The sequence below is a fragment of the Nymphalis io genome, chromosome 10 (genome assembly GCF_905147045.1).
Source record: "Nymphalis io chromosome 10, ilAglIoxx1.1, whole genome shotgun sequence".
Lineage (NCBI taxonomy): Eukaryota > Metazoa > Arthropoda > Insecta > Lepidoptera > Nymphalidae > Nymphalis > Nymphalis io.
This window is the reverse complement of record NC_065897.1, coordinates 7,921,411-7,942,086: the sequence shown is the minus strand read 5'-3', so window position 1 is coordinate 7,942,086 and position 20,676 is coordinate 7,921,411. Positions and strand designations below refer to the sequence as shown.

At 32.3% G+C, this 20,676-nt stretch overlaps 1 protein-coding gene across 2 annotated transcripts in view; it reads right to left on the bottom strand.

Moving 5' to 3' along the window:
• The window catches only part of LOC126771017 (pyrokinin-1 receptor-like), a 41,365-nt gene extending 29,297 nt beyond the window's left edge, over nucleotides 1–12,068 (bottom strand). For both annotated transcript variants that reach the window (XM_050490655.1, XM_050490658.1), the window contains exon 1: nucleotides 11,915–12,068. Coding sequence is in view for 1 of the 2 variants with exons in the window: in XM_050490658.1 (XP_050346615.1) it covers nucleotides 11,915–11,933 (19 nt within the window). In the remaining variant the exon portion in view is untranslated. The remainder of the gene's footprint in view (nucleotides 1–11,914) is intronic.
• Nucleotides 12,069–20,676: the final 8,608 nt, after the last annotated feature.

The window sequence follows — 20,676 nt, the reverse complement described above, 5'->3', positions numbered from 1 at the left end:
AATAATACTAAAAATGTTCCAGTTTCTTCTGGTGTACCTCAGGGCTCTCACCTCGGTCTTACTATTTAATATTTTTGTAAATGATATTCATAAAATTTTTGATCATACTGTTGTGTGCCGATGATATGAAAATCTTTAAAGTTATTGCTAATACTTCGGATTGCAGCCTTTTGCAAAATGATCTATATAAGTTGTGTAACTATTGTAACGAAACTTAAATATTAAGAAATGTTGCATTATTTCTTTTACACGTAAGTCAAATCCAATAACTTTTAATTATAAACTGAATAATGACAATATTACCCGAGTAACTGAGGTGAGAGACTTGGGGATATATCTAGACAGCAAATTAACATTTAAATTCCATATAGATTATATAGTTGCCAAGGCATTTCGAATGCTTGGCTTTATACTCAGGGTTAGTAAAGATTATAAAAATGACACAACCTTTGTCCTTTTATATAATTGTTTTGTCCGTTCATTGCTGGAATATGGTTCTGTAGTCTGGAATCCACAATATAAAACTTATATTGATACAATAGAAAAAATTCATACAATAGAAAAAATTCAACATAAATTTGTTAAATATGTTAATTTTAAAGGTTTACTCTGAATCGTAATCAACCTAAAATGATTTCCTTACTGGATCGTCGTACAATGCGAGATCAAAGTTTTTTATTTAAAATAATTCATAACTTGAATGATAGTCCATATCTTTTAAGCAAAATTCACTTTAGATGTAAAAAAGTGAACACACGCAATAGTGCTTTATTCCATTTACCCTCCTCCACTCGAACCAATTATGCTCAAAATGAATTTATATATCGCTCTTGTAAGAGCTACAATAGGAAGTTTATTGACTTGGACATATTTTCTTGTACGCTCAATATATTTAAAAAGAGTTTGTGTGCGTTTGTCAACTTAGTCAATGTTTTTATTTTATCTATTTAATTATTTTATATATATTATTGTTTTGCTGTTGTTAACTGTTTAAATCTTCATAATTATTATTTATAATTTACAAAATTGCTTGTTTACTGTCATACATGAATTAGTTTTAAGTGGAAACTTGATTGGCGTGTGAACGAGTTAATTTGTTGTATAATGTATGTGGTGTATACTGTATGTTTCCCAAATATAATAAAAATAAAATAAAATAAAATGTTAAACTCGTGTAAAAACCGCGGGCATATCTGGTGTATGATAATGTACCAAGTAGGTCACGGGCAGTTCTGACCGGCCGCGGCGGCGTGAACATTGAATGTTGCAGCGCGAATCACACGAGCGTCAGGGGACGCCACAAGTTAGAAAAAGTCCATAAACCAAAATCGTCTTGTGTAATCGCCGCGTAATAATAGACAAAGAAAATTTGCATAGGTCTGTTTAATTCAAGGTAATATAAAAAAATAAAATAAAATTGGTTGTTGCTTTGTTTATTTTATTTATGTTTTCCTAATAACTACAATCCTGTTTATATATACAATTTTGTAATATGTTTATATATATCTGTATATAAATAAAAAATAAAATAAACCAACAAACAAGACAAGCTAAATCAAACCACTTAATAAAATAAATATTGAAATTTGTTATATTTCATTACAAACAATATTGAAATCAGTCAACAATACCAATTTTGTAAGTGACAATTGAAATAAAAGAAAATTTCTGTGGTTACTTTAATGACTAAGGTATAATTTGTGGAACCTGAGACTAACTAGTTAGATAAACTGTTATATATCAAGAAGTTATTGTATTAATTATACACTTTATTCATAGCAAGCAATTGCTACTTAAGTTCTATTATAAAATACTTGAGCAATTTATTCAAGCATGACTCGGCGTAATTTTATATTGTATAAAGATCGCTTACGACGAAGAGTTATATCTTTAAAAGTAATTACAAATACTTTAACTTTACTAATACTTTGCATGTACCTATCGTATTTTATTTAACGATTATGTTTTTTTTATAACACTTAATGACACATTCTCAATCAATGCTTTGGAGAGAACCAATGTATAATTATGTTTTTGTAATCATTTAATGATATTATAGACAATTATCATAGTTCAATTGAATTTGTCGGTCATTCTCGAAAGACAACTGCGCGTTTGTCTGTCCTACTATAGTACATAACCATGTGCGCAAATTCAAATGCAATCTCTATTCAATCCGACGGAACGGCAAATCTAACACGACCGAGACAAGTTTAGTCGTAGGAACGAGTAATGTGTGCTTTCTGAGGCACAGGAGTATAAACACTGCAAATTTTTATCCTCTACGATGTTTTTCAAATTTCTCGACAGAAAAACTTATGATTATGATTTTTGTTTGCACCACCCCGTATTTGAAACAAGTCAACGCGCAGGGGGGGCAGTCAAAAGTGATAATATTTAGAGTAATTACTATCGAGCCAAGAATGTTATATATCATAATGAATGCCACAAGTCACTACTGAGATACTGAGATACCACCGTTCACCACCCTGCTCCGATGCAAGTACCTACAATTGCAGGTTTTCTCACGATATTTCACTTTAATTTCAAGCACGATTTATAAATTATAAATATAAATTAAGCACATTAAAAATTCGTTCTGCTTCCCTGAATTTGCACCCGCAACTTGTTTCGATAATCTGAATTGTATGCTTATGTTCAAATAAAGCTAAAACAAAAGTATTTCGAAGCATTAAAGCTATAGCTATCAAGCCATAAAAAATGTGTAACAGTTTGTCTATCTTTTCTTCTCTCATTGAAATGAACTCTTTATAATATATATATACATATAAGTGATATACTATAAAGATATATGTATATGTCAGGCACAGATCACAACGCGTTGTAGTCTAATCGTATGAGCCTCACAATAAGAAATTCACTATATGTTTTTATTAAGAAATAGGTATGTGGAATGGCAGGCCCGCCCCGGATTTGCACGGACAGGATAAGGATCTATATAGAACGTTTATATCATAATACATATAATTCTAATTTTTTACGCGGCACAAGTCAGTAAACTTCTAGTTGGCATGTTTGGCAAATTATATACTCCGTCTATTGGTAAAAATTGTAAGAAAATCCGTTTGAATGTTTTTGAGTTTCTCGCATTCAGACAAACGGACGCAGCGTGAAATTTATTTTATAATATATAGTGATAGACAATATAATGTCTCGGTATCAACGAGCTTGTACTAATAATTATTGATTTATTTGTGATTATGGATGGCAGATGGCAGATGGCTTCAATAGCTACTAATAAACGTGTCGAATCAGACTCATTCGGCTTGCACTGCAAAGTCTCATACACTTGGTGACTAGGGTCTGATGATGGAGCCAGTTGGTAGAAAGTAATATATACTTAGGAGATTATATTATCACTATAACAGTGTTGTAAAAAAATGACGCGGGTTAATTACAAACTGTCATTTTGTTTGAACAGCAAGGGTAATCATTATTGGCGCGACTTGTGATTTGTTGAATGTGTTCAATTGTGATGTTTGAGTGAGTAATTTACATCTATTTGTTTGTTGGAGTTGTATTTTATAAAGACCAATTCGAGGTTCTTATAAAATTAGTTTCACTTCCAGATCTAGCTAAATATATTTATCACCATCAGTAATGTGTTATTCAAAGTAAAAAAAATATTTGTATAACAAAAATACGATGTTCCCAATAATGCACTAATTTTTTTTCTAAATATTCGCGGTCTGCCTCTGTCTGTATTCCCGTTTATTTCTTCTACGCCACGTAATGGATTTTCATACGGTTTTCACCAACAGAAAGAGTGATAAATGAGGAAGATTTTGTATAAAATTTGTAAATATTTTGTGTAAAATGACTGTACTGTGTCCAAAACCAGTTTTCGGAGAGTTCAAATTTAAGGAGATACATCTACTATTTTCTAAAAAGTTATAAGTCACACATACAGATACTATTTACTAAAAAGTTATAAGTCTTAAAAAGGCCTATAGAAAAATCTGCAATAGAATGTATCTATCTTCTAAGGTACACTGATAATAATATTTTTATTTATTTTAACTTCATTAACATATTTTTATCCCGGTTAACTGGATTTTCGATCATGACACGGGCGAAGCGCTGGTTTTTCAGTATATTCATAGATTAAAAAAATATTTATTTATTTATTTAATCTTAGGAAGATAAACTTTTTCTTTCATCACATTAAATAACAACAATACATAGAAGAATAATAACAAATAAAAATTAAAGATTTTTTTAAATTTTACGAAGTATGACCAAATGAATAAATAATTTTGTAAAAAATAATAAGTATACAAATTCTATTCAAGGTGACAATTTATTTTATATTCTATTTCCTTCAATGGCATAAAAAATAAATCAAGATCATTGAAATTATTATTATGGTTTATGCATGATCTGTAAAGGAAGCTGTTGCGTACGTACTTAGATTTAGATTTAGGAACAACGAACAAAAATTTATTTCGTGTTTGCATGTGAAGACATCTAATGAATATATTATTACTAAGTAAGAAAGGAGATTCAATTTCAACAATTTAAATAGAAAATATTTTTTCATACGACGTTCCTTTAACGTTAAAATATTAAGATTTTGAGGATTAGCGTGAGAATCACCATTTTTTAGTAAAAGATGTTTAAGAAATTTATATTGGATTCTTCCGATTCTATCTATATTATTTTATACATAGAAATGGTTGAGACATATTCGAGAATGGATCGCACATAGGCATTGTATGGCAAAAAGAGTGTGGATTTGAAGTGAAAATCCTTACCCAATCTAAGGATAAATCTCAGCATCCGATATGCTCTTCCAACAATGTTATCAACATGGTTATTAAATAGTAGCTTATGATCGAGGTGTACTCCTAGTCTCTCACTTCGGTTACCTATTTTATAGATGTTTCATTAAGTTTGTAGTCGAATACTAAATTATTGTTTTTACGAGAAAATGTTATAATACTGCATTTTTTTAAGATTTAAAAATATCACAAATATTATTAATAAACACCTTAAATAGGAGGGGTCCTAGATGAGAACCTTGAGGTACTCCAGATGTAACAGGAACAAAGGACGAGCAGTAACCTTTAATGGTAACAGCTTGACTACGTTCACGGAGATAAGACGTAAACCAACGTCACGTCAAGTAGATCACCGTGTATACCGACTTTTCCAAGTTTACGAATAAGATGGGAGTGCGATATTTTGTCAAATGCCTTTGAGTAATCGGTATACTCAACGTTCACTTGAGAGCCATATTCCATAGCAGATGTAAGGTGATGAACAAATTGGATAAGATTGGTCTCCGTCGACTTTATTTTGATGAAACCATGTTGTTTCTCATTTAAGATAGATCGTAAAATGGGAAAGATTTGATCATATACACGTTTTTCAAATAATTTGGCTAAAGTGCATAATTTATGTATAGGTCTATAATTTTCTATATTATGCTTATTACCTGATTTATAGATAGGAGTAATAAAGTACCGTTTCCATATACTAGGTATCACACCTAAGTGAAGAGATTTAGAGAAAAGTAGAGAAATAGGGAAAGCAAGGGTATCATTACACATCTTAAGAAAATAAGGGGGAATATAGGGCCAGGGCCAGCACCTTTCCTAACATCCAATTTTTTAAGATATGTTTGTACGATTTGGGGATTAATTTCAATGGAAGAAATAGATAGTTGACTTAGAACAGCTTAATAACAGATAGTCTCGTCCTGAGTTGAGTCTGAAATGTAGATTTGAAATATTCATTAAACAAAAAACCATTTGTTTCCACTAGATGCCGATTTACCCCCGAGAAACACTGTATCAGGAAATTCATAGGATGATTTTTTTGATTTAACAAAGGTCCAAAAAAACTTACTATGGTGTAAAATTCTATTTTCAGAATTAAATATAAAATAATAATAAAACTGAAGTTGAATTATTTTCTGTCTATCTCTTAAAATACTAAATGTATTATTATCACTTATTCTACCATAAATTTTCCATGTTTTGTGAAATTTAATTTAAAGTTACAGTATAATGAGAATTAGTTTGCGCATTATATTTAATATTAAAAATTCTCGTATTTTATTTACAGTAACAGCCCGTTAATGTCCCACTGCTGGGCTAAGGCCTCCTCTCCCTTTTGAGGAGAAGGTTTTGAGCTTATTTCACCACGCTGCTCCAATGCGGGTTGGTAGAATACATATATGGCAGAATTTCAATGAAATCAGACACATGCAGGTTTCCTTACGATGTTTTCCTTCACCGTAAAGCACGAGATGAATTATAACATTTATAACATATTTATAACATAGAAAGAATTCATATTTTTCCATACGACGTTCCTTTAACGTTAAGATATTGAGATTTTGAGGATTAGCATAATAATATTTTATTATAATAATAAATAATAAATTTATAACACGTTTTTTCACGCCACAACAACTGTGCCTGTTATACAAAACACAGGTACGGTCTTGCGTTGAATATTGCTCGCACCTTTGGGATGGCTCCGCTAAGTACCTACTGGAGGCCTTGGACCGGTTGCAGCGACGTGCAGTACGCATTATTGGCGACGTAAAAGTCACAAACACCCTTGAACCTTTACAATTGCGTCGCGAGATAGCAGCACTGAGCGCTTTCTATCGTCTGTATCACGGCGAGTGCTCTGAGGAATTATTCTCTCTAATTCCTGCTTCCCCCTTCCTTCTTAAGTCCACGCGAGCTGGTTCTCGATGTCACCGCCTAACCGTGACATCAATTCCATCGCGCACAAAGAAATTTGGCAACTCCTTTCTTTGTCGCACTTCCAAAAAATGGAATTTGTTACCAGATCACGTGTTCCCCTCTTCTTACAACCCGGGTTCCTTCAAACGAGGCGTGAAGAGGCATCTTGCGGGCCGGCAAGGCGGGGACGGCTAGTACAGAACATTCTTCCCGACTGTACTGGCCGTCGTCGCGTTTGGACTCTACTACCACTTACCATCAGGGGGAGTAGAGTCATATACCATCCCGGCGCTTATAAAAAAAATAATCACAAATTAAGCACATGAAAATTCAGTAGTGTTTGCCCGGGTTTGAACCCACGATCATCGGTTAAAATTCACGCGATCTAACCACTATATAAAAAAAGATGTGCCATCTCGACTTTTTTATAAAAGCTATATTTTCGTTTAGTTTTTTTGTCATTGTTTTTAATTATCATTACTTTGAATTAATAATTACGATGTAATATATAATAAATTGCATAAATCGTACGGAATTAGTAGAGAAATTAGTACTACTAGTTTATGCTTAGCTCAGCAAGAACTTACGCATGCACAAACACGCAGTATTATTAAAGACAAAACCAGGAATAGTGTGCTCTTACAATTAATAGATTATAAATAAATACTATTCGCTTAGTGGAAGTATTTAGTTGGGATATCCCACCTGTAAATATGGCAGCGCTTGCAGGGCAGAAAATAAATTAGGTATAAGTTTAATATTATCTTTATGTATTGCATATCTATCTATTTTGTATTTAAATTGTATTTGTACAAGATCTTGTAAGACAGCTAATCCTGTGGTATTTAGTAATGGTTTTTATCATTAAATTGTATTTTTGTATCTGTCAATTAAGATTACTATTTTGGAATTCCTACGTTTGCATCCCCTGAAAAAAAATTACGTCACATTTAACTTGTGAATTTTAATAATGGGATTTCAAAATACCGAAATCCATGCACATGATTATTGCGTGACCAACTCCGCACCTTATGAAACGTGACTGGAATAAGGGATTATGATTTTTAGGGATATATTATGTTGCCAAAAATATTACAATGGTAAAAGTCGGTTATCGTTTAGCTAGATCGGCAGTGGTGTTATGTCTTTAATAACCTTGTTAATGCTATTCTGTCTATAAAGCTGCATATTCCAAAATCCTAAGTTCAAATTCAGGGTTGGGCCAGTGAAAAGTCATTGAGAATTGAAGTGTGCATTGTTCCCAAAATTATCTCGTGTTTCAGAAAAAGCACGTAGTCATCTGAACTCTCTCCGGTCATACCAGTAATCATGCCGTGAGTTATTTGATGACGTTATCAATGTAGATGGGATTTATTATTTTTTAAAATTTATTAATATTAGTTAACAATGTTGATGAAGAAGAACTTGGGTATAAAGTAAGGTTAAAGTAGTTACACGCTGTTACACCTAAGGATATTAGACTACCCTCATACCTAAGGTAAAAATAAGTCAGACTTTAAGAAATGCTTATAAAACGACCTTTTGTGCAAACGGAGTTGACATTATCAAAGGAAAACATGTTATTGGCATGAGATAACGGATTACAGATGTTTTAAATTTATTTATTTAATTAAATTATTACATTATACACGAACGTATTATATTATAAATGCAAATATAAGCTTGGTTATTATGCTTTCAAAACTAAACTACTCGAAATCACGAAATTTTGCATGCACATTGCCAGAAAACGGCATATTACAATTATATAACACCATGCGGGTGAAGCCGTGGGCGGGCTCAATTGATTAATAATCAAGGCAAATAATACATACCAAGCTTAGTGAGTATGTTTATTGAGCTATTCCCTTTGTTTAACCTGCTTAAAGTATGTGTGTTTTGAACAACTACCCAACGAATTCTTTTTCAACAATTTCAGTAATGACTAGACATCGGATTATATGCACCATCAATATGCAAACTGAAAATATTGTTTATTATTTGAATTGACGTTTATTGTTAACTATATTTAAATTATTATTAATATTTATTTATATCATTATTAATATGATATATTTCTATGTTATTATTTATTTATTATATTAATCAGTTGTAGTTTGTAAAAAAATTCATGCTGTTCAACTTTGATTAAGACATTTTTTTCAAAAATTGCAGATATTTTACAAAAACAAAAATTTAGTTCTTTTAACTAACTATATCTCGGAAAATATCAACAACATGAACAAAGTTTAAATAAAAAAGATGGGAAAAAATATCATCCTCTACAAAAAAGGTATCTACTATTTTTAATGTAAAACTCACCGTTTCCGAGATATTTGTAAAAATACTTTTTTCAACATAGCGAATAACACTCGCGCTATCCCAACATAATCAAATCGAAAATTTAAGTAGCGGGTATTTATGTAGAGTGAATGCCTAAAAATCTTGGACTGTAGCACGTGTCTGTCTACTGCTCTCCATTGATCCCGGATAATACACACGGCTGACAAATTTAACAACTGAAATAAGCATTAATAAAAATGTACTGAAATATTACACAGCATTAACGCTGTAAGAATAGCGTTTCATCCGAAGTCAAGTAATGACAGAGTTATATAATTACTAGTGTTAGCACTAGTAATTATATTAGTGTTAGTAGTGGTAAAATTAAGTTTTATAATGATCATTAAGTTGCAGACATGAAGGGGCTTCAAATTAATGACAAATATATTGTGAATTATTATAATAGTAGTATTAATTTTCAACAAATAATAATAAAAATAATACTTGTAAATCAGTAGCATATTACTAAGTTAAGTTGATTTTTTAATTTTTTTTTTCATTTTTTCATTTTTTTATTTCGCGAGACGTGAAAATTCCAGTAAAGGCCGATTGTTAGCACGTATTGATTGTCTGTATCTGTCGGTTGGATATAACTTATAACTTATACTGGTGGTAGGGCTTTGTACAAGCTCGTCTATTCTACCGCAAAACAGCAGTACTTGATATTGTTGTGTTCCGGTTTGAAGGGTGAGTGAGCTAGTGTTATTACAGGCACAAGGGACGTAAAATCTTAGTTCCTAAGGTTGGTGGCGCATTGACTATGTAAGCGATGGTTGACATTTCTTACAATGGCAATGTCTAAGGGCGTTGGTGACCACTTACCTCTAGGTGGCCCATATGCTCGTCCGCTTTCCTAATCTATAAAAAAAAAATAATGATATCAAGAACATTATTGTGTTAATTATTTAAATTGAAGAATTGAAGGGGTTGAATTAATATCTCTTAATGCATTTACCCGCTCTTTATTTATAACAAATATTATATAATAAGTAACAATTGCTTAATACTTAATATATTTTACTTAGTATCACTAATTTATCACTAAATATTATTGGAATAATTCTACTCCATATTATTTTATTATATAATTAAACAATTTAATCACTATATATATATATATATATATATATATATATATATATATATATATATATATATATATGGGAATTTATACTTAGAATGTTTAAAATATTTATATTTTTTAAATATTAATACTTATAAAACTAATCAACACTTGTTTATTTATTTTCTGACTCTATTTTATTAATTATTAGATTTAGCTATTAATCATTTAAAATTTTTCTCTATCTACAATCTATCTTATCTAAATGAATTTTACAGACAATCAAAAGGTCACTCATTGTCATCTTTATCTTACCAGACACATTGTCGTCAATACTTCTAATGAAAACTAAAGGATAAATTTTGTGGACCAAAAAAATTTCCGTAAATACTCTGTTACCCTTGGAAAAATATAAATACATATTTATTCTTATAAATATGTGCTTTTACCAACGGCTTCACGTGCTTTTCAAAGCACGGAAGTGTACACACTTCCAACTTCCAGACTCCGGGCTGGTATTGAGAATTTTCTAACAGAAAAACCGAATAACTTTGACTGGCCCGATTTGGTAATTGAACCCAGGACCTCTGACCTGTGGCTATACATCTAGCCATATTTTTTTTATTTTTATTTTTTTCGCAGTGGAAACCTTCAGAAAGGTACATCTAGCCACTAGACTAACGATGCAGTCAAGTCTACAGGGGCTTGCATATTGTGTACTAAATAATATTGTAAATGAGAAAGTGCCTTGTTTATTTATTAGTATTGCTTTATTTTATAAAATTGAATTAGAAATTTGAAAACACTTCGACTCAAAACCCTATAAAAAGTATTTATATATATTGACTAAAACACTCGCAGTCAAGTCTCGTTTAAAAAAAAAACAACTTAATCAAAATCTGTTCATTCGCTTAGGAGCTACAAAGCGAAACACAAGACACACAGATACGTTAAACTTCCATCTTTTGACGTCGGCGGCTAAAAATCTGGCGTTTGAAAGAAACATTTAGTTGCCCATGCGAAGTCGGGGCGAGTAGCTAGTACAATATTTTTGTCTTTGTCGTGTCGTGAGTTATAAAAAAAAACATTATTCGAATGACATTTATACCACAAAAAATATTACTGTAAAAAGTATATGTAAATACAAATATATAAACAATAATATTGTGTTGCACGAAAATGATTAAACCATTGAATATGAATTTAAATAGGAAATTCATTAAAACCTTTAATATAATAATAATTTCAATTTAGTAGCCAATTTCAAGTTTTCTTTTTTATGTAAATAATAATTATTATAATTGTTTTTTTTATTAAACTAAACTAAAGAATACTTTAAAAAAATACTTTAATTAGAATTATTATTGTTAATTATTTGTTTGACTAATCTAATTTCGCACATTGATTGCTGAGTAGATAGAATAGAAATTATATAAATAACAAATAATATTGAACACTTACAAAAACAAACAGTTATAATCGTTGCCAAAACTAACCAATACTCAATCAGATATTTGAGGGATTTCTATTTTTAATAAGTAAGTTTATATTGATTTTAATTATTCATTGACTTTAACGAAAAAAATACATAAATGTACAAAAAAAAAGACTTTTTAACCATTAATTTAATTTAAAGATAAAACCCAGGCTATTAGTCACTTGTTTTTGAAATAATTTTATACTATGCATTTATTAACTTATATTATCACTGTGCACGATTAACTTAGATTATTATTGTTATAGAAATAAGTATAGCTGCAAACTTAATGTTATTCAAACTGCTTACCATACGCCATTGATGGCATCCAATGAAATCCATTAAATATGTAACAACAAACACAATATTTAACCGTTTATGTTATCAAAGTTCTGGACTTTATAATTCCATCGTAAACTGCATCTCACTTAACAAATAGACTAACAGTCGTCCGTTTCCAGTGAAATCGTGGCGCTTACTGGCATCGGGAAGTAGGTACTGGTCAGAGAAAATTGTTTTCTTTTTATTATACTCAACGTCGTTTACAATATAGGATTAAATAAGGTTTTTTTTTTCCTATTATTATCAAAATCTATATAATATATTATATACCGCATAAGTAATATTTTCGTCTTGTGTGATATAGTCGAAATCAATGAAGATATAGATATATATGTTCTTAGATCACTAGCTAGACAATACTAGCTTCGAGACATATCTTTCCTTAAGTTGTTTATTTAAAAAAACAGGACAATAATAAAGTAAGTAATGATAAATAGCATTTTTTTTCGTCCTTTAGTAATAATTCGTACAGCCTTGTCGCTAATACTACAACGGCATAAAGACTACTAGTTAATTGTATTTAACCAAAGATTGAAGGTTAGAACCTCAGCAAGTACTATTAAGTTATCATATGCTTAATTTGTGCTTATAATTCATTTCTTGCTTCGGCGGTTAGGAAAAGCATGCTGAGGTAACCCGCAAGTGTCAGTTTCAGCAGCGATGAGATGATGAGATTAGTGCTAATATATATACAGTGGCGTGCAAATGTTTCGGGCCCCCCTTTTTATCCTATAGAATTAATAAAATATTTGATTTTTTCACTTGTTCGTTATTTAAGATATTCAATAGAGCGAGGATATAGACAATAACATCAAATATTATATTTTTTCATAGCATATCTTACGTGTACTACGTGAAATTACTTTCGTCGGTGTGTAAACGTATCGGATTGCTAATCGCTGTGGCTCTGTGGTTTGGTTTGATTAAAATTTTTATTCTCATGGCTTTCGAAACAATGCTGCTCTGTTCTTCAAAGGAAAATTAGCCTTATGTCTGCAACAAAGCCGAATACACGGAATGCACTAAGAAAGGATTTTCGGAAATTCCAATCACCGTAATTCAGCGTATTTCAAAATTCCCCACCTAAGGCGGTGAAATAGGGGTTGGTGAAATGTTTATTTGGAGATTCCGTCATTTTTTATGTTAGAAGCATGAAATCTTATATACAAGCTTCTGGTTAGAAACAAATAAATATGCATTTCAGTGTTTTTCAAAATTCACCACCTAAGAGGATGAAATAGGGGTTGAAAGTTTATATGAGGACTCCGTCATTTTTGAAGTAGGAAGAATAATATTTAATATTGAAGTTTCTAGGAAAAAATTAATTACTTTTATGATATTTTATTTATTATTATGCGACGCGAAAACCTGAACTTAAATGCGCGTTGGGTTATTGATAAGTAACAATAATTTAGATTTATTCTTATACTTGATATAAAATAAAAAAAAAACTATTAAAGTGACATGAACAGGATATTTACATATATAATGATTTGTCCTGACTTAATGAATCATCAACGCCTAAATCACAGGGGTTACAGACTTGAAAGTGACAGTGTCATTTTATGATGAAAACTCGCGTTAAGAAAGAATTTTTGGAAATTCCACCTCTAATGGGGTGAAAGCTTCTAGAAAAATAAATGCATACGTTTAAGGTCATTTTTGGACATTCCACCCCAATCGGGTGAAAAATATTGATATAAGAATTAAAAAAGTGATCTGATCTGCTTGAATTTTACTATTTGTGTTTTTTAATTAAATTCATAAATATGAATTTGAAGTTTTTAGAAATTCCACCCAAACGGGTGGTGGTAACTTTTTTATTTTTATTTTAAAGGGTTAAAATGTTTGTATGGATATATTCGAAAAAAAAAACTTTATTTACATACTTTTGATGCAAATAACGAAATGCAAATACAAAATGTCTTAATATCAATATCCCCTAGAGAAGGTGGGTGCAAAGGAGTGATGCCTGGTATATACTGTACCAGCTTATTTCTCCTGGCCTCTACCCGGGCCGCTTGTTAGTTTGCTCATGAGTCAGTATTCTAAACACAACATTCCATGGAACGGAAACAGTTTCAATGTTTCCAAATTACTTCTTTTGGAGCCAAACTAATTATAGAAGATGGACTTATGCCTACTTTCAAAGTGCAAGGTAAGGTAACCACTTTATTGGTAGTCTCGAGGCTTTACCTTAACATGACCCACAATTCCTACAGTTTTTCGTAGGAAGCGCTCGAGGAGAGGTAGTTTTTATTCCAAGAATACTATCCGTCAGAATGTTCATTCGAATTTCAAAGAACATAGTTCCCTTATAAAGTTTGCCCCGTCGTTAAAAATGGCTGGCATTGATTTTAGTGAGAACTGTCATCACATGGACTGTTTTTATCGCCTTTGGATATTCTGGCAGATATAGACACGAAGGTTTATCAGCATAGCTGCGTTCTCCGTCAGAACAGCGAATGCGCACCCCTTCGAGTGCACTCGAGGCGTTGAAGCGGAAGGAACACTGGAGGGCTCTTGCGACGTGGCGTGACCGTCTTCACGAACATTGGCACGCGCGTAAATGCGTCGTCGGAGCAATCTTGTCGATCTTCGAAGGCCTGGATGAGATTCCGTGCCGAGGGCGGCCAACGCAGTGGTTTTAGTGGGTAAGAATCCCATATAACTCCTTCAGGGTCAGTTCCTCCCCAAGGGAGTACCTTGAAGGTAAAAATGATTAATTGATTGTAAATAAAATACATATATTTGTATGCTTGCTCATTTAAAGTACTTATTAATTATATTCAACAGTGTGGATAGATGATCGGGTATTTAAGCAACAGAATTGTAGGTCGGAAGACATATATATAAAAAAAAATTTTTCTTTCTCATTTAGGTCATTATAAAATATATTAAGTCAAACTACAGGGATTTACGGTAAGTTCACTGATGATTACTAAAATAATAATCATCTAAAATTAAAAAAGAACCCTTAATATACATTTTTCTAACCAGAATGACATTTCATGATTCTTACTTTAAAATACTTTATTATCCTTAAGCGCGAGTGAAGCCGCGGGTAACAGCTAGTGTATGTATATGTTGTTCAAATGGATATTCAATTTTGTTGCTAACAGTTGCATTAGAAAGTAGGTGTTCAGGATTGCGTAAATGTTAACTTTAAAATGGGTAATAAAAAATGTAAACTGTCTAATCTTATTGAATTATCTTGTTTATTATGATCTCCTTAAATATATTACAATACCGTAAATATATCCGGTTTATTTTTTAGTCAGAGTAATAATTGTTAGTTATTTGCGGGATTGAATGTATTCGCTGAAATAATCGTTTTATACACGGATGAAAATATTTGGGTTTTTTTGCATCCATTCAAATAGTAATAAACTATAATATATAAATTAAATAATCTTAAACGAATAAATAGCTCTAACTGTGATTTTGGTACGTCGAAAATTAAACTAGCAAATAAATATTAAAAGTTTTATTACAATCAAAGTCAAAAAAAGTAAAAAGCTTTTAAGTAAAATAAACTCAATTTATGATTCTTAGTGTTCCGACATGGAACTTTCACCTGATTAAATCAGATAATATTATTTTTATAGTCCTTTCCACTAGACTTCATCAATTTTCAGGCGTCACTTGATTATAAGAATTCTTTAAAAAAAAAACGATCATTTTGTTAGTTCTAAATGGTGGACTTGTTTTATTTCTAGCTACTTATCCTTTGATTTATTTGTTTGTTTATACATAACGGATGGAAAAGATACGTAGCTTTCGACATTAATAAATATTGGCGAAGACTCGACATCAGACGAAAGTTAAATGTCGGAATAAATAAGCAAAATAAAAAATTAAAACTTTTACGGTATTATAGTGTATGTAAGAAGTCTTCAGTATTGTATAACTTCACTATTAAATAAGATAAGGCAGTTCACATCTACACCGTACACGGCACCGTAGACATGTGTCCTTAGGTGAAAAAACGAATAACCAAATGAACAACGTATGTGTATTTATGTTATATTTATAAATATATTGGTAACCGCTGATTTCGAATAACTATGCTACTGAGAAGAATCGGCTTCTCGGAATAATCTCTTAATCGGAACTTAATCTTTTTCACTAATTAAAATACATAGATATTGTAATAAACTACTATACAAAATTGCTATTATTTTCTTACAGGCTTAATATTAAGGTAGGTATTAATTTATAATAAATATTTTAATTATTATTCTAGACATAAATATATTTTTTTTTCAGAATTTAAGAATTAATGATTATATGTATATAATATATATTATGTCTATATCACATGCATTTATAAATATTTGTATTCAGGTTGAATTTTTCAAGTGGGCGTGGTTGGCCAAATCCGAAACTGTGAGAAATAGCGAAAATACTAAAAATAGTCTCGTGTTCAATTTTAATGAAAACTAAAATTCATTGAATTTATTGATTAAAAATTAAATTAACAGGAATCGTTGGAATCGAACTCGTTGGTTTTGAAAACAATAAAAGTACACTGTATCATTGCATCAATTGATTAGTGATCAAATTCTGGGAAGTGAGTGAATGAATAAAAGGAATGATATACGGCAAAAAAAGTAACAGCCTGTGAATATCCCACTGCTGGGCTAAGGCCTCTTCTCCTTTTTTGAGGAGAAGGTTTGAAGCTTATTCCACCACGCTGCTCCAATTCTGATTGGTGGAATACACAAGTGGCAGAATTTCAGTGAAATTAGACACATGCAGGTTTCCTCGCGATGTTTTCCTTCACCGTCAAGCACGATACTAATCTCTTTTGCGATTGGTTGCTGTGGCCGTTATCACTTTTTTACATAATACACCCAGACTCAGGGCGGGAATCGAACCCGCAAGTGCGGAGTCAGGCCAGTCAAATATTCGACTTAACAATATTATCCATTTTCGTCAAATTATAATTTACAAGAACCCTGAAAGTTATGTAACGAACTAGTTATAAAATATATTTTAAATGACAATATATATTATGACAATATATAGTAAATTTTTTATGGTATAATTATATGTTAGAAGGACGAGCAAAGAGGTCACCTGATGTTAAGTGGTCACCACCCATAGACATTGGCGATGTAAGAAATATTTACCATCCCTTACATCGCCAATGCGCGACCAACGTTGGGAATGATAATTATATGTCTCTTGTGCTCAACTACTTACACTGGCTCACTCATTCTTCAAACCGGAGCGCAACAATTCTAGAATGGCTGCGTAGTGGTAGAATATCTGAGGAGTGGATGGGACCTACCCAGATGGGCTTGCACAAGGCCTTACCACCTAGAGAAATGAATGAACGATTAGAAGAAAAGAGTAGAATATGATGAAGTATTCCAATTCTTTTCTACTAATCGCTTATACTTCACATATAATACGCCATCACATATACTTACATTTTAAAGTTCAGTGCTTGAAGGTGGTAGTATCTCGGACACTCCAAAGGTCTTTGGATATTTTATTTATATGAAGGTATTTTTAATGATTAAAACTTTCTCAACACTACTTACACCTATTGTCACCTTCAAGTTGAAGAATAAAACTAAAGAAAAAAAAAACAATCGAAGCTCGAACTGCGTGCTCTATAGCAGAGCGATTAATAAAAGTAAAATCAGCCCTTTGAATACTAAAGATAACTATAAAAACTAACTGTTTAATGCTATAAAAAGTGTATTAAACCAGCATATTCATACATTGAATCCGATCAGTTCGATTCCTTTAATTACTATTTACTATGTGAAAATCCTTTACAAAATGGATTCAACACCAACATTTTAAGTAAATTTTGTGCAACGGGAAAAGTTGTTGAATTAGTGTTACCATGTTGCTGCCGTCACGTTAATTTTTAAAGGTTGATTAATTTAATTTATTATATATACTTTAACGATAGTGCGCTTAACATCCAAAATATATTATATTATACATTTTATATTAGATTATATTATAAATATATTACATTACACTGGTGGTAGGTGGTGGTGGTAGGCTTTGTGCAAGCTCTTTTGGATAGGTACCACCCACTCATAAGATATTTTACCTCAGAACAGCAGTACTTGGTATTGTTGTGTTCCGGTTTGAAGGGTGGGTGAGCCAGTGTAATTACAGGCACAAGGGACATAACATCTTAGTTCCCAAGGTTTGTAGCGTATTGGCGATGTAACAGATGGTTAATATTTTTATGGGCGTCGGTTGCAACTTACCATCAGGTGGCCCATATGGTCGCCCGCCTACCTATTCTATAAAAAAAAATATATCATAATAAATAAACATAATATATAGTGATCACGTGACACGATATCCGATGAATACTGCTCGTAAATCGTAATTACTATTAATGCCTGGTCGAACTTGACTTGCGTTCGCATTCGAAATAGCTGATAGTTATTAATTATTTATCTAATACCTTACTGGCTTAGGAAAATGCTAATCTTTTACTAGATTTAGCAGCGGTACGTCTAATTTATAGTTAAAAGTAAAATATTGTAAATATAACAACATTTGATAATGTTGTTCAAGGGTTAAGTTCGATCAAAAATATAAAAGAATCAAAATTTCTTGATAGAAAAAAATTCACAAAATGTCCTAGAATCTATACTTTTTTTAGGTTATTGACACAAAAAACGACATTATTAATAATATTTACATATAATACAGGGCTGACATGAGGGATTTTTGTTAATACCAATCGTTTTATTTTATTATGATAAGAGCTTTTACACTCAGTACATTTTTTTTCTCGTGAAAAGCCACATTTCATCACCACAGCATTTATACTTCAAACATAATTGTTTCTTAAGGCGCTGCTAAGACGAGAAGTCTATATATATACATATATTAAGAACTACATTATATTATTTTAATCTTTGAAAAAAATACTGGCGGTCGTTGTAGATAGAAAAAGCATAGAAATGAGATCGTGAAATTTGAATTTAGCTGGCTGTAAGCGCACTGTTAATAAGCTGATTATGTACTTAAATATTTAATTAAAATTAATTAACCATTAATGCAAAACGAGCTTAGTGGTTAGAGTGTTCGTGATTCGCATTCACACAGATGTGAGTAGTGTACACTCTTAGTGTACGGAACAGCTTCTGACTATATATCAGGCCCAAGTCAGATCGTGCATGGAGTACTGCAGCCATTTATGGGACGGCTCTGCTAAGTACCAGCTTGATGATTTAGATTCATTGGATCGTCGTGCTAGAAGGCCCATTGGTAACCAGACGCTGGTCACAAAACTCCAGACCTTAGAGCATCGTCGTAAGATTGCCTGTCTGTCTATTCTACAAGATACACTACGTGACGTAATTAAGACACATACGAAACGATTTGCTTCCTCGTTTCTGTTCCCACCACCTTTTTTTTTTGTGCACGCCAATCTTAGAAACGGCTTAAATGATTTGGCTGCGGTTTTCACTAATGTATTGTGGCAAGCATCACTTAAAATTTTGAGTTTGTTTTATTTCAATCGGTTTGTAAATAATTGTTCAGTTGTATTGGCTGAAAATTTACCTACCTACAAATGATAGTCTGTAAAATGATGATGATTGAAAGTTAATAGGAACAAAACAAAGTTAAAAATATGGACAGTTTCAGAGATTTTGTAATTCAAATTATGTATTCCAATGTAAGTTGAGCTCAGATATATATATGATCAATCACATTAAATAGAGTTCAGCTTATGCCAGCATATGTCCAGACATACGTCGCTTAAACGCGCCCACGTGTATATGTAAAGCAAGCTGATGGCCGCGCTGTTGCCTATAAAATCGAGTAATTTGTAGCGAACGCACGTATGTCATAGGATTTGTTTGTTATGTATATATATTTTGTTAGGTTAGGGTTAGTAGGTTATAAAAAAAAAACTGTAGATCTTATGGATTAAAAAAAAAAACAATATATGTAATACACATTTCTTTTGTTTTTCGATATTATTAACTTTAACTTTTTTGTATTCTTTATGAGAAATAAAAGTCTTTAAACCGAACTAGCTATTGTCCGCAGCTTCGCTCGCGCGTAACCATAGGTTAAGGATAATTTCCACATCTGTTTTACAAATAACAACAACCATCCGGGCATTTGATTGTAAAATTTTGTAAAAAATTTAAAAGCGTGGCCGTTGGTGCCCACCACCTTCTTAAGGTCGTCGGTCCACCTGGCTGGAGGGCGCCCTACGCTGCGCTTGCCGATTCGCGGTCTCCACTCTAGGACTCGTTTGCTCCAACGGCCATCGGTCCTACGACATACGTGACCAGCCCACTGCCACTTCAGCCTGCTAATTTTGCAAGCTATGTCGGTGCCTCCGGTTCTTTTCCGGATAATCTCATTTCTGATCTTATCCTTCAAAGATACTCCGAGCATAGCTCGCTCCATAGCACGCTGAGCGACTTTGAATTTGTGGACTAGTCCCGCAGTTAGTGTCCACGTTTCGGCACCGTATGTCATGGCAGGTAAGACGCATTGGTTGAAGACTTTCGTCTTCAAACATTGCGGTATAGACGACTTGAGGACTTGACGAAGGTTGCCAAAGGCTGCCCATCCCAATCACCTCACACAGCTTTTGACCGGCCACGGTTGTTTCGGCCGGTACCTGTGTGAGGTGGTCGGTAGGGAGCCGACGGTGGAGTGCCACCATTGTGGCGGAGGAACCGTGGATACGGCGGAACACACGCGCGTAGAGTGCCCGG